Source organism: Cervus elaphus, chromosome 16, assembly GCF_910594005.1.
Source record: "Cervus elaphus chromosome 16, mCerEla1.1, whole genome shotgun sequence".
NCBI lineage: Eukaryota > Metazoa > Chordata > Mammalia > Artiodactyla > Cervidae > Cervus > Cervus elaphus.
In genome coordinates, this window is record NC_057830.1 from 2500883 (window position 1) to 2514504 (window position 13622).

Consider the following 13622-nt stretch of genomic DNA (forward strand, 5'->3'; position numbering starts at 1 on the left):
CTTCAGCTACTTGGCTGCAGGGAAGAAGAGGTGCATAGAGGCTGGAGAATCAAGCAAGACTCAGATTAAGAGAGGCCTTGGCAGCTAAGTGAGGTCACATAGGGCCCATCTGAGGATCAAATTGAGGTAGCGTTAGCAGGAAGGCCAAAAGACCACCAAAGTTCCTGCCAGACCTGGTTTCTCCTCTTTAGGGATGGATTATCTGTACATAAAAGGGAAGCCCAGGTGGTGCAGTGGTGAAAAATCTGCCGGCCAACGCAAGAGACGTGGGTTTGATCCCTGGGTCAGAAAGATCCACTGGAGTGGAAAATGGCAACCTACTGCAGTATTCTTGCCTGGAAAATCCCCTAGATAGGGAAGCCTGGCACACTATAGTCATAGGGTCTCAACAAGTCGGACACGACTGAGCACCATCCACACATCCGTATAAAAACCAAAGATTCCTCCAGAGGTCAACATTTTAAAATGTAAAGAAGAATCCATCTTTGAGTCATAAAACATTTTAGTTAAAGGCAATCTGTAAGCAGTTGAACTAGTTCTTTTGAGAACCTGGGAAATCTATTGTTTTTTAAATATTTTCTACCAAAGAAACATGCCAATGGTAAGTAACTAATATCACTGATCAATATTGACTCCAAAATACAAGCAAATAAATTTCCTTCACTTCAAATATATCTATGGTCACTTGAATGTTTTCGCTTTCTCCTAAAGATCTTTTCCGGAAAATGATGGCAAAGTATTTTGTTTGTTTTAACTTGTCCCATCTTTCGCAACCCAGTTTAATTATTTTACAGATTTCCTTCTGAAACAAATAGGTCAGACAATGGTGGTAGTTTAGTCTCTAAGTCGTGTCCTACTATTACAATCCCATGGTTTCTCTGTCCGTGGGATTCTTCAGGCAAGAATACCAGAGTGGGTTGCCATTTCCTTCTCCAAGGTCAGACAGTAGTGACAGAATTTTGCCATTTCAATAATCTATGTAAGAGACACTGTTAATGAACTTTGTATATAAAATTTTCCTTTGTGTATCTTTTTTTTCCCCAATGAATTCAGTACAAAGTGTTGGTAAAATAGAATCATTAATTCAAAAGAAGGATCACCAATGTGAACATAGAACATATGAATTATAGAAAACTGTTTAGAGAAATCTGTTTTATTACTTTGAAATAGAGTACTTATTACATACTAAGCTAGAAATTAGTGCTAGTAGAAGGAAGGTAGTAAATAAAAACTTTCTAGCAAGCATCATAAGGCTTAGGTGGTGGCTCAGACAGTAAAGAATCTGCCTGCAACGCAGAAGACCCAGGTTTGATCCCTGGGGTCAGGAAGATCCCCTGGAGACGGGAATCTCCACCCATTCCAGTATTCTTGCCTGGAAAATTCCATGGACAGAGGAGCCTGTGGACTACAGTCTGTGGGGTCACAAAAGTTGGTCACAACTAAGCAACTAACACTTTCACTTTCAAGCATCATAAAAATCATAAAAATTTTTTTCTAAATTAAGTACAAGACTCATATCATAGGAAGCTTTGTTTTCTTTAAGCTCTCATATTAAAATGATTAAAAATCTCATTGAGAAGTATAGCATAGGTTTATTTTTTAGAAAAGAAAGATATTCTGTGTCTGAATGAATGCAAATTTTGAATTTGCGGTGTCTGAGTTAATACATAGTGAGGATATCCATTCCCTACTAAAAACTAAAGTATTTGATTCATCATTTATTTTGTAGAAAATGATACAGCATCCTCAGCAGGATATTTTCATTGCCAGTCACAATCTTTTCTCCACCTAACATTCAGCTTCTTTTCTAGACTGTGATAGATGGACAGGCAGGCCTGGCATGATGCAGTCCATGGGGTCACAAAGAATCGGACACGACTGAGTGACTGAACTGAACTGAACTGAACTGAACGGACCAAGGACTTATTCCTTTGCAGATCTGTGTTCTTTTCCTGACATTTCCAATGCCAATGATTCTACCATTCAGGTCTTCTCTAGAAAGATAGCTCACAAGCCCTTCTAAACCAGGCCCATTCTAAAATCACCTTGATGTGAAACTGAATCCCAGTGGGTCTCCATTAGTATCAGAGCATCTCCAGAGGTATGCTCTCATAATAAAACTTTCAGAGCAATTGCCTGGTCAAGACACAAAAGACAATCAACTTACTGATTTTTAACTTTGAGGCATTCATTGCAGTGCCAAACTTTTATGTTAGAATCCTTTATTTGTATTAATCAAAATAAATTCTCTAGGTGTAAATCTGTATAAAATATCTTCCTATAAAAATCTTCTACTTTTATACCTGGGCATTAAAGAGTGTTTCCATTCCAATTTTACTTTTCCTACTCAGAAGTCCCTCTTCTTGACATTAATAATTAACCAGTAAACCAACTTACCCAAATACTTCAATCTCGGTTTCTTTAAAAAGGAGAGTAACTTCAGGAGGGTCATATCGATGGTTTACCACTACCTCCAGCATGGGCCTGTGGGGCATACTTTGCTTTTTAATCTTCCTGGGGAAAAGTTGGGGCCAGGATCAAACGTAAGTAAAAGAAACTATCTTCATTTTTCAATGCATCTTATCAAGGCGATGAGTGAAAAATCAAATACAATAGACTGTGTTAATTTGTAAATTACTTTCTACTCTGGGAATACCAATAGTCTCATCTCTGAATAAGAAAATCATGCAGCATTTTGATTTGATGCGTGGCTGACAATAGGACAGTTTTACAGGTTTGTTTTTTTGTGTTTTTTTTTTAACTTTAAATTTTGTATAGGGGTATTGCCTATTAACAATACTGGGATCGTTTTAGGTGGACAGTGAAGGCACTTGGCCATATATAAACGTGTATTCATTCTCCCCCAAACACCCCTCCCATCCTGACTGCCACATAACTGAGCAGAATTCCATGTAGGAGTTTATTGGTTAACCATTTTAAATATAGCCGTGTGTATGTGTCCATTAGGGGATTGTTATTTCTAAAACTTTACATGAGTGATTATTCAAATTCTTCTTCTTCAAAAAAAGCACACCTAAATTCAAGATAGCAAACTTTCTTGCGTTGATTGCTTTTGTCTATTTGGTGTGGAATTATCTTTGTGTTTTCTGTATACTGTACATAGTAAAGCAAGAGTTACTTGGGGGTCAGTTCTAATACTGTGGTTTGAAATCTATTGATGTAATTACTTCTAAATTTGTGAGGTCGTTCTTCACAAATTACACGTGATTATTTGTTGAAAATTATTATCGAAACAGTTGTATTTAAAGCTAGGTCTTAAAATATTGATCTCATATCTATAAATAACATCTTAGTATTGAAAAGGAGCTGGAGAGTATCTAATCAAAGCTATCTCCCATATAAGTATAAATCCAGACAGAGGAAATAATTTGCCAAAGGTCACACCACTAAAAGAAACAGAAGTAGAATCTGTATTAAGGACTCCTCTTTATTGCTTCAGATTTTTTCCATTTTGTCATTAATGTACACATGTAAATATGTAAAATACACAATAAATGCCAATGTATACCTGAGATGTCATTAATTTTAGCACTCTCCCACCCCTAATCTGATTTTTCTCACATGGCCACCTCATTTCCTAGATTCTGTTATTCCTTCTTAAAAGACAGCCAACTGAAGTTCAGAGAGATTGGATTAAATGACTCCAGGTTAGTGGTGGAACTAGGACTAGAACCTAGGTCTCATGATACTGAATTTTTTTCTACTACACTGTACTGACCCTTAATAAGCACATTCTCTGTTTCTCTGAAAAAGTAAGAGTATACCATTTACAACATGGGAGTCAATAAATTTAATTGATTGATTCAACCAAAACTTTTTGAGAACCTGGCACTGAGGATGTATTGGGTTGGCCAAAAATTTTGTTCGGCTTCTTGGGGAAAAGCTGAATGAACTTTTTGGCCAACCCAATAGTAGATGATATAGAGCGTGCATTCAAGAAGGAGAAGAAAATTCCTCAATGAACAAACCAATGAATGAATGAATGAACAAGGTCAGGTGGCTATTGGTACCATGAAGAAAAAATATAAAGGAAAATGAGAGGATAAAGAAATGATGGGGCACCATACAAAAGTGTAGACAGGGAAGATTCTCTATGGAGGTGACACTCGAACAGAGCTTGTAGGAAGTAACAGAGCAAATCATGCAAATATTTGGGGAAAGAACATTCCAGATAGAGGCCAAGCTAGCATTTGTGCCTCTTTGCAAGCTCAGTGGCCATATTCTCTACAACTATTGAAAGAAAATAAGAAAAATATGAAATACTTTATATGATAGATTGTGTTAGCATTGCATCAGTAAGGATCAAAATATGTATGAGTAGATGGTTGCAGAGCTATCTTTTAGGGACTTGTAAACTTGAATTACATGAATTAGCTGAAAGTTCCTTGGACAGCAAGGAGATCAAACCAGTCAATCTTAAGGGAGATCAACCCTGAATATTCACTGGAAGGACTGATGCTGAAGCTGAAGCTGAAGCTGGAGTATTTTGGTTATCTGATATGAACGGATGACTCGTTGGAAAAGTCCCTGATGCTGGGAAAGATTGAGGGCAGAAGGAAAAGACAGCATCAGAGGCTGAGGTGGCTGGACGGCATCACCGATGCAATGAACATGAACTTGGGCAAACTCCAGGAGATGGTGAGGGACAGGGAGGCCTAGCATACTGCAGTCCATGGGGTCACAAAGAGTCTGACATCACTGGGTGATGAACAACAACAAAAAACATGAATTATTTTCTATTTCAACACTACTACCACATAGACAATCAAAATTAAAACAATAATAAACAAAAATATAAAACTTCAAATAACACCAATTAAAAAAATAACTTTTATTTCAGTTCAGTTTAGTCACTCAGTCGTGTCTGACTCTGTGACCCCATGGACTGCAGCAGGCCAGGCCTCCCTGTCCATCACCAACTTCCAGAGTTTACTCAAACTTATGTCTACTGAGTCTGTGATGCCATCCAACCATCTCATCCTCTGTCGTCCCCTTCTCCTCCTGCCTTCAATCTTTCCCAGCATCAGGGTCTTTTTGAATCAGTCAGCTCTTCACATCAGGTGGCCAAAGTATTGGAGTTTCAGCTTCAACATCACTCCTTCCAATGAACACCCAGGACTGATCTCCTTTAAGATGGACTGGTTGGATCTCCTTACAGTGCAAGGGACTCTGAAGAGTCTTCTCCAACACCACAGTTCAAAAGCATCAATCCTTTGGCGCTTATCTTTCTTTATAGTCCAACCCTCACATCCATACTTGACCACTGGAAAAACCATAGCCTTGACTAGACGGACCTTTGTTGGCAAAGTAATGTCTCTGCTTTTTAATATGCTGTCTAGGTTGGTCCTAACTTTCCTCCCAAGGAGTAAGTGTCTTTTAATTTCATGGCTGCAGTCACCATCTGCAGTGATTTTAGAGCCCAGAAAAATGAAGTCTGCCACTGTTTCCCCACCCATTTGCCATCTCTTTCAGAACTTTCCACAGTTAACTTTTATTTATGTATTTTTTTGGGTTGTGCTGGGTCTCTGTTGCTACGTGGCTTTTCTCCAGCTCTGCTGAGCAAGGGCTACTCTCCAGTTGCGATATTCAGGCTTCTCATTGTGGTGGCTTCTCTTGCTGAGGGGCACGGGCTTTCGGGAACTCAGCCTTCAGTAGCTGTGGCTCCTGGGCTCCTGAGGCCTACAGCACAGGCTCAGTAGTTCTGGCACACAGGCTTAGCTGCTCTTTGGTACGTGGGATCTTCCTGGAATCGAACCCATGTCTCCTGCATTGGCAGGCAGATTCTTTACCACTGAGCCACCAGGGAAGCCCAACGCCAAAATTAAAATAGTCCCCTCCCCCCGCCCCCGCTGCTAAATTTCTCTTGAAAAACTCTTGATAAATTCAGTTTAGTCTAGCAAATGAAAGTGTTAATTCAGGAAACAGGTTGCTCAGGTTCAGCTCCTAATTCTGTAATTTAATAGCTGTGTGACCTTGGGCAAGTTAATTACCAGCTTCCTCCTCTGTAAAATGGGAGTAATAAAAGGGCTTTTTCATAGAATGGTTGTCACAGCACAGTGACATATATACATATATAAATACATATATGTATGTATAGTGCTTAAAATAGTGCCTAGAACTGAGTACGGTTTCAGTAAATATATCTTATTATCATCAAACCTGAGCATTTCTAATTTTCTGCTGTTCCTGCATAAGTACATGGGAAATTGAGAAGATGGTTGGAAAACTGGAGATTCTTTTCCCCCTTTTACAATTTTTCTGTAAGTGGTTCCAAATTACTTGTCACATAGAAGAATTACCAGTTGCTTTTAAAGTGTTTATTTGCTTCCAAATTAATTTCATTGTTATTAAGACTTGCTGATTTTTAAAAGCCTTTTTAAAGGTCATAGTGTTGTGCGCGCCTGTGTGCTATGTTGCTTCAGTCCTGTCCAACCCTGTGACCCCTTGGACTGTAGCCCACCAGGCTTCTGTGTCCATGGGATTCTCTAGGCAAGAATACCGAGCGGGTCGCCACGCCCTTCTCCAAGGGATCTTCCCAGCTCAGAGATCAAACCCGCGCCTCTTACGCCTGGTGCATTGGCAGGCAGGTTCTTCACTGCCAAGCCACTGGGGGGCCCATGGCGTTGTGAGGGACCTGCAGCAGCTCTGCCTGCCGCCCTCTAGCCCTGATCAGCTACTTGAACTATTCAAGCACCTTTTGGGTTGAAATGCACTTCTCTTTCTATTAATAGCATAGGTAGTTCTCAGTATTACAATTAGATACTTTTACAACATATAATTAATAACCTAGTTTATATTTGTAAGTTTTCTTTTAATAAAACTATGAAAATTCACCCATTTTAAGATTTCTATTTCAAAAACTTATACTGATTCATGTCCATTCTTGGTACATCACATCAAATATAAAACTGAGGGAACAGCCCACTGTTTGCAAACAGTTTGTAACCTTGACCTCAGTTATACACATAACAGAGAGTGATGCCTGAATATAAAGACCTGCCTCATTCACTTACAAGCCATATGACCTTGGTCCAAATTAACCTCTTATCACTTGCAAAATAGGAATAATAATGGAGTCTACATCATTGGCCTGTTGTAAAGATTAAAAGAGTTGTATGTAAAGCCCTAATACAGCCTCTCATTTCTCATTTTTTGTTATTATCATTATGTTGTATGACTGTTATCATTTGTTCTGCAAGGACCTCCATAACTACTTTCATTCCTAAATGCATTTCCTAGCTCACTGTTATTCTATTCATTTCTTTATCCACCCACTAGGATAACATAGTAGTTCTAAGATTATTTCCTTTCAACTAATTCAGCAAACTTAATGAATCATAACATTTATTGAGTACTAAGCATGCTAGATGCTTTCAGATAGATATTCTTATTTCATCCTTGCTGCTGCTGCTAAGTCACTTCAGTTGTGTCTGACTCTGTGCAACCCCATAGATGGCAGCCCACCAGGCTCCCCCGTCCCTGGGATTCTCCAGGCAAGAATACTGGAGCGGGCTGCCATTTCCTTCTCCAATGCATTTCATCCTTAGCACCCTGGTAAAGAAGGCGACTGGGCTTCTGCGCTGGCTCAGCGGTAAAGTCGGCTCAGTCCCTGGTTTGGGAAGATCCCTTGGAGTAGGAGATAGTAAAACCCACCCCAGTATTCTTGCCTGGGAAATCCCATGGACAGAGGAGCCTGGCGGGCTATAGTCTATGGGGTTGCAAAGAGTCGAACACAATTTAGTGGCTAAACAACAAAAAAGGTAATATTTAAGGTATATTATTTAACTTTTCAGAGAGGGTTAGTGACTTTACCATGGTCACTCAGCCAGCAGATAGCAGAGCTGGAATTCAATCTCTGGTACCTATGTTGCTTTTTTCTGTCGGGCAAAAATATTGAACATATTTATCATTTAAAGTTTTCCTTTGCTACAGAAGCTCAGGGAAGGTGCTATCACTACCTTTCTAGAGGTTAACAAAATCACCACCTCTATTTCTGAAGTCTTAATTCCAAGCTATTTTTTCTTGGAAACCGTGCTGAAATGATTGTAGATCGCAAATAAATGTTAATTTTAAAATATTTCAAGTTGAGAAAAAGTCCCTATTGTAAAGCTAATCTATTGAGTGAGATAAAAAATCAGAAATATAACAAAAATGTCATATAAATATACTGATCCTTCTCTTTCCTATTTCAATAGGTATGTCATTTCAGCACCAAAACTATTCCGTGTTGGAGCATCTGAAAATGTTGTAATTCAAGTTTATGGATACACTGAAGAATTTGATGCGACAATCTCAATCAAAAGCTTTCCGGACAAAAAAGTTACTTACTCTTCAGGCCATGTTACTTTATCCACAGAAAATAAATTCCAAAATTCTGCTACCTTAACAGTATGTATTTATCCTTCAGTTTCTTTATACATACAGAATATTCTCAATAAAATGTGTACCCAGTTTGAATATTAATAACAGAGGTTTGATCATTTACACCAAACTTCCACTGTGTGAGTCTTAGATGATGTCAGGCACTAATGATGATATGGGTGAAAAAGAAAATTCTAAATTGGAGAGTTGTATCTGTTTTTTGAGTAGTGTATGAAAACTTTAACATTCTTATTGGAAAATAAAGTTGTCCTAATGTGAACATATGGAGAAGGAAATGGCAACTCACTCTAGTATTCTCCTGGACAGAGGGGCCTGATGGGCTACAGTCCATGGAGTTGCAAAGAGTCGGACACGACTGAGAGACTAATACTAATGTGAACATATTTGGAAATGAGTGGAAAGTACTTGCTTACTGTGAAAATTACTAATGCAAAGAAACAGACCAATATGACACGCATATTGATCTGTCATGCATTACCTACAAAAATCCATGGATGCTATTGAACATTTGTTTGTTTAAACTTCAATATCCTACAATCAAAACTTCTAAAACTAATAAATTATTGATTACTAAAGTGAATAGCTCTCATGTATAACCATAGTTAATAGAAAGAACAACCTGTATCAAATAAATTTTCCTTCTACTGGGCTTCCCTGGTGGCTCAGACGGTAAAGAATCTGCCTGCAGTGCAGAAGACTGAAGTTCGATCCCTGGGCCGGGAAGATCCCCTGGAGAAGGGAATGGCAACCCACTCAGGTATTCTTGCCTGGAGAATTTCATGGACAGACGAGCCTGGCGGACTTCAGTCCATGGGGTCAGAGAGAGTAGGACACGACTGAGGGATTAAGATATTGTTGCATAGTTTGGTTGGAGAATCGCTCATAATTCATTTCTTATTAAGAACTCTGACAACTAAAAATAACTTTCATACTTACTGTTTCTTTATCCAAGTGAAAAATATTGTTTTAAATTCTGATATAAATTCAAAAATAAAGAACCAAAAAATCCAAGACTTCTAGACTTGGAAGGGCCTCTGAGGCTTACTAGACCAGTGTTTCTTTAAAGTGAGTTCTTTAAAAAGAGATTAAACTTTGAAATTTTATAAAGAGCTGAAAGTTAGAATTATGTTGATATTTTGAGTTTATTTTATAAATGTTTTGATTTTATAATCACACACAAGTCACAAGCACAAGAATATTACACTGACTTTTAGGTCTGTACTTATGTAACACTGTGCTGAAAATATTTCTTTAGTTTTACGAATAACAAAAAGTCAACACTGAGAGTCTTCCAGAATATTTTATCCTTTTAAAAGGGGGTCTATATATTACTCAAATTTGAGAAACGTTGATCTAAATAAATTCTAACCAAGTGTAGGAATTCTTTGCTTCGTGTCCTTGATGATAAGTACTCTAATCTTTTAGCAAACAGGTCCACTTATTAGGTTTATGAAGAAATAAAATTCATTTCCCCAAAGAAGACACTTTTATCTGCTGCCATTAGCCACAAACATGTGGCTGTTATCTTTAAATTTAAATCAGTCGAATGTAACTAATATGAAAATTTCAGTTCATCGCTCATACTAGCCATGTTTCTAGTGCTTAAATAGCTACAGATGGCATGTACTGAGCAGCATAGATATAGGACATTACCCTCACCACAGAAAGCTCTATTGAACAGTGCTAACTTAGATGGCTAATTGGGAAAAGTAAATTAGGGTGGGGAAATCATAAAAATTGGTGCATATCTTAAGCATTTAAATTTATCTTAACATTACAATATATCTTTATTTGCTAATCGTTTGATGTTGTGCCAAGGTCTTTTCTTGGGTCCACTTGCAGCAGCAAGCCTTATTCATAATGTGTCACACCTTTAACGAATCATTTGTTCTATAGTTTCTATTTCCTTGAAGTAGAGAAAAAACGTAGATACTTGCAAAGCAATCTGAGTGCAGAATCTTTATAGATTTTTACTGCTTTTCCAAACGTTTACAGTACTGTCATATATCTAATTCAGCATGGTTGGTTGTATTAATTAGCTTTTATCTCAAACTGGAAAGTGTACTGCTCAACCGTGGGAACAGAGGATGTAAATATAATACAGTGTCCTGAACATCAGTCAGGATGATGAACAGAGGGAATGGAGAACATGGACTAATCCAGCGAAGTGAAGAGGTTAAAGCTTGTTAAAAGAGCTGTGTTTCAGATGGTAAAGAATCTGCCCACAGTGTAGGAGACCCAGGTTTGATCCCTGGGTCTATTCTTGCCTGGAGAATTCCATGGACAGAGGAGCCTGGTGGGCTACAGTCCACGGGGTCACAAAGACTCAGACACGACTGAGTGGCTAACACTTTCATAGTAGTAGTCTTACTAAATGCGTATAAAATTTGGGAAGCATAGAACCAAAATATTTTTAATTACTTAAAGCTGAATGTTGATTATGATGTTTGGTACTGAAGGGCTTGGAGCAAAATTTGTTTACTACTTTGGCTCCTATGTTATTTTTTAAATAACATGTTTTATAACTTTAAAATTATTATACTCTTTCCCCATCAACATTTTCTTTCACAGATACCACCCAAACAGTTGTCTGAAAGGCAAAGAGTTTCACATGTGTATTTGGAAGTTATATCGAAGCATTTTTCAAAAGCAAAAAAAATGCCAATAACCTACCACAATGGATTCCTCTTCATTCATACAGACAAACCTGTCTACACTCCACACCAGTCAGGTAGAGTATAAGATACTTCTTTCTCTGGGGAGTAGTGGGAAGGCATGGACACTATACTGTAGAGCTTTTTTTCTTCAAGCTTGAGCAACTAGGTAACTGAGGATGGCATTTATTTAAACTGAACTTTGGAAGTGGGGAAGAATTATTTATTTTAAATTCTTATTTTGCATTGGAGTAAAATTGATGGGCAAAGTTACATTAGTTTCAGGTGTACGGCAAAATGATTCATTTGTACGTATACACATATCAAATTATTTTCACTTTTAGGTTATCACAGAGTATGGAGCAGAGGTCCCTGGGCTATACAATATAGGTCCTTGTTGGTTATCTAGTTAAATATAGTAGTATGAACACTACCACACTCATTCAATGAGGCCACCATCACTGTGATAACAAAAGCAGACAAAGATACCACAAAATAAGAAGATGACAGGTTGATATCACTGTGAGCTTTTTAACACTTGAATTTAAGTGGAGATAGGTTTCCAACTTTATCAAAAGAATCTCAATCCCCAGTAATTTTTACACTTATAAATATAATTTTAATTTTAAATTCATATGGAAATTGTTAAATAGTTGTATGGAATTTAGTTTTAAATTTAAATTTTAAATATAAATCTTAGATTCATATGGAAATCACAAAAATCAACAATTACATTATCTACCCTGTCAGTTGTTCCCATGTAGGAAAAAAGCTATTTAAGAATTGTGAAATGTAGTGTTAGGTTTTATTATTAAACAAGCATAAGAGGTAACTGCAAATATAATTTTGGCAATGTGAAAATAATTCATTATAAAGTAGCAATCATAAAAATTTGGAGCTAATTCTCAAATTCAGAAAAAAAATCAAACCCTAGGGTATCAGATGTTTCAGCAAAAAGTAAGTGAAGTCACATAAATAAATGGATATTAATTTTCTAAGGAGATCCACCTAAAGAAAGTTCCTATAAGAAGACTGTTTTGTATTAGTGGTTTATCTGTCAGAGGGGGAAAGGACAGGGTAGCCAATCAACCCTCTGATTGGTGAGTGACTGGATTTACTCCCAATGAATGAAAAACGAAACACAGAGAAGTATGAATGCTGCCCACATGTGTTCACGTATCTGCAAAATCTTCAGTTCCTCCTTCACTCCCTGTTGCCCGAAAGTAACTTTTAAGCAAATCAGAATGGAATTAGAAGAGAACTGTACATGGAAGGGCGAGGTTCCGGAGTTTCAATAATGGCATTATTGGTGAGGGAAAGAGGACGAGAGGCAAGACCAGCCAGTTTTGTTGAAAACCTGTCAGGAGTCTGTACTTGCTACAGGTTGACTGATGCTGATGACAGTAAGGAGTGGAGTGGGCCTGCGCCATTGCCTTGTTAGCAGGAGTTTCTGTTATGACCAGCTCAGAAGGAAAAGGCCTAGAGAGACTGGGGTATTGCTTCCAGCTGTCATTGCCAGGATAGCATCCTATTGACTCCAAGATGACTTGGTGTTCATTGAGATAGTCTCTGCCCATAAAGTTTGAGCCCTTTTTAAGCATCATACCCCGAAACAAATATACCCTCACCCTTGTCCTCCTCCCGTATTAGAGGATGCTTCTTTGATTGGGTCTTGTTGACACTACTTACCATTTAGGATTCTCATCTTTTTTTTTTTTCCTTGTTTAATTTTTGGCTGTGCCCCGTGGCATGCAGGACCTTATTCCCTGACCAGGGATTGATCCTGTGCCCCTTGCAATGGAAGCATACAGTCTTAACCACTGGCCCTCCAGGCAAGTCCCTATGGTTCTCATTGTTGTCCATCAAGCAGCCTGATACCCAGACCCTGGGACTTCTGTTAACTCTCAAGGTTTTCCTTAAGAACAGCCCCATTTGCTATTTCTTTATCAGAACTTTACCATGAAAATATGTAGTGTCTTCATCTTAGAATAGAGATGAGAGATCTCTAAGATCTCTCTACGACCTATTCTATCTTAGAATAGATCACAGAGAAAACCAGAGCACCTCCCTCTGAATTTTCACTCATTAATGAGAGGTAGTGAAGTATAGTTGTGAACAGCAGGCTCTGGAGCCAAATTGTCTGGGTTCAAATCACGGTTGGGGCTCTTATTAGCTCCATGACCTTGTGTGAGTTAATCTTCCTAAGTCCCATTTTCCTCATCTGTATAATGGAGATAGTAATAGAACTTCCCTCACAGAATTGTTGTGAGAGTTCAGTGAATTCATGTGTATAAAGCACTGCAAACACTGCCTACCCCAGAGTAAGCACCAGGAAAGCATTTCCCATTACCATTTAATCTATGGAATAGCACAAAGCCTTATTTACACAGAAGAAAAAGAATTACTGAAAAGTAATTCTTTTAGAAATTAATTACATCTTGCTATTTATAGCTCTAATGTCCCAGTCCTCACATTTTAATCCGAAGATCCTTGAGGGATTTTTCATATAAGTATCTTTAGGATAGAGGCTTAGATCTTCAAGGCTTTACAGGATAAAGGATTTCA

At 38.0% G+C, this 13622-nt stretch overlaps 1 protein-coding gene across 1 annotated transcript in view; it reads left to right on the forward strand.

Annotated features, from left to right (window-relative positions):
* The first annotated feature begins 2431 nt into the window (after nt 1–2431).
* LOC122672998 (complement C5-like) overlaps nt 2432–13622 on the forward strand; it is an 86922-nt gene continuing 75731 nt past the window's right edge. Inside the window, exons 1-3 of the mRNA XM_043870523.1 lie at nt 2432–2543; nt 8217–8409; nt 10975–11134. Coding sequence (XP_043726458.1) covers nt 2479–2543; nt 8217–8409; nt 10975–11134 — 418 coding nt within the window. The 5' untranslated portion in view covers nt 2432–2478. The remainder of the gene's footprint in view (nt 2544–8216; nt 8410–10974; nt 11135–13622) is intronic.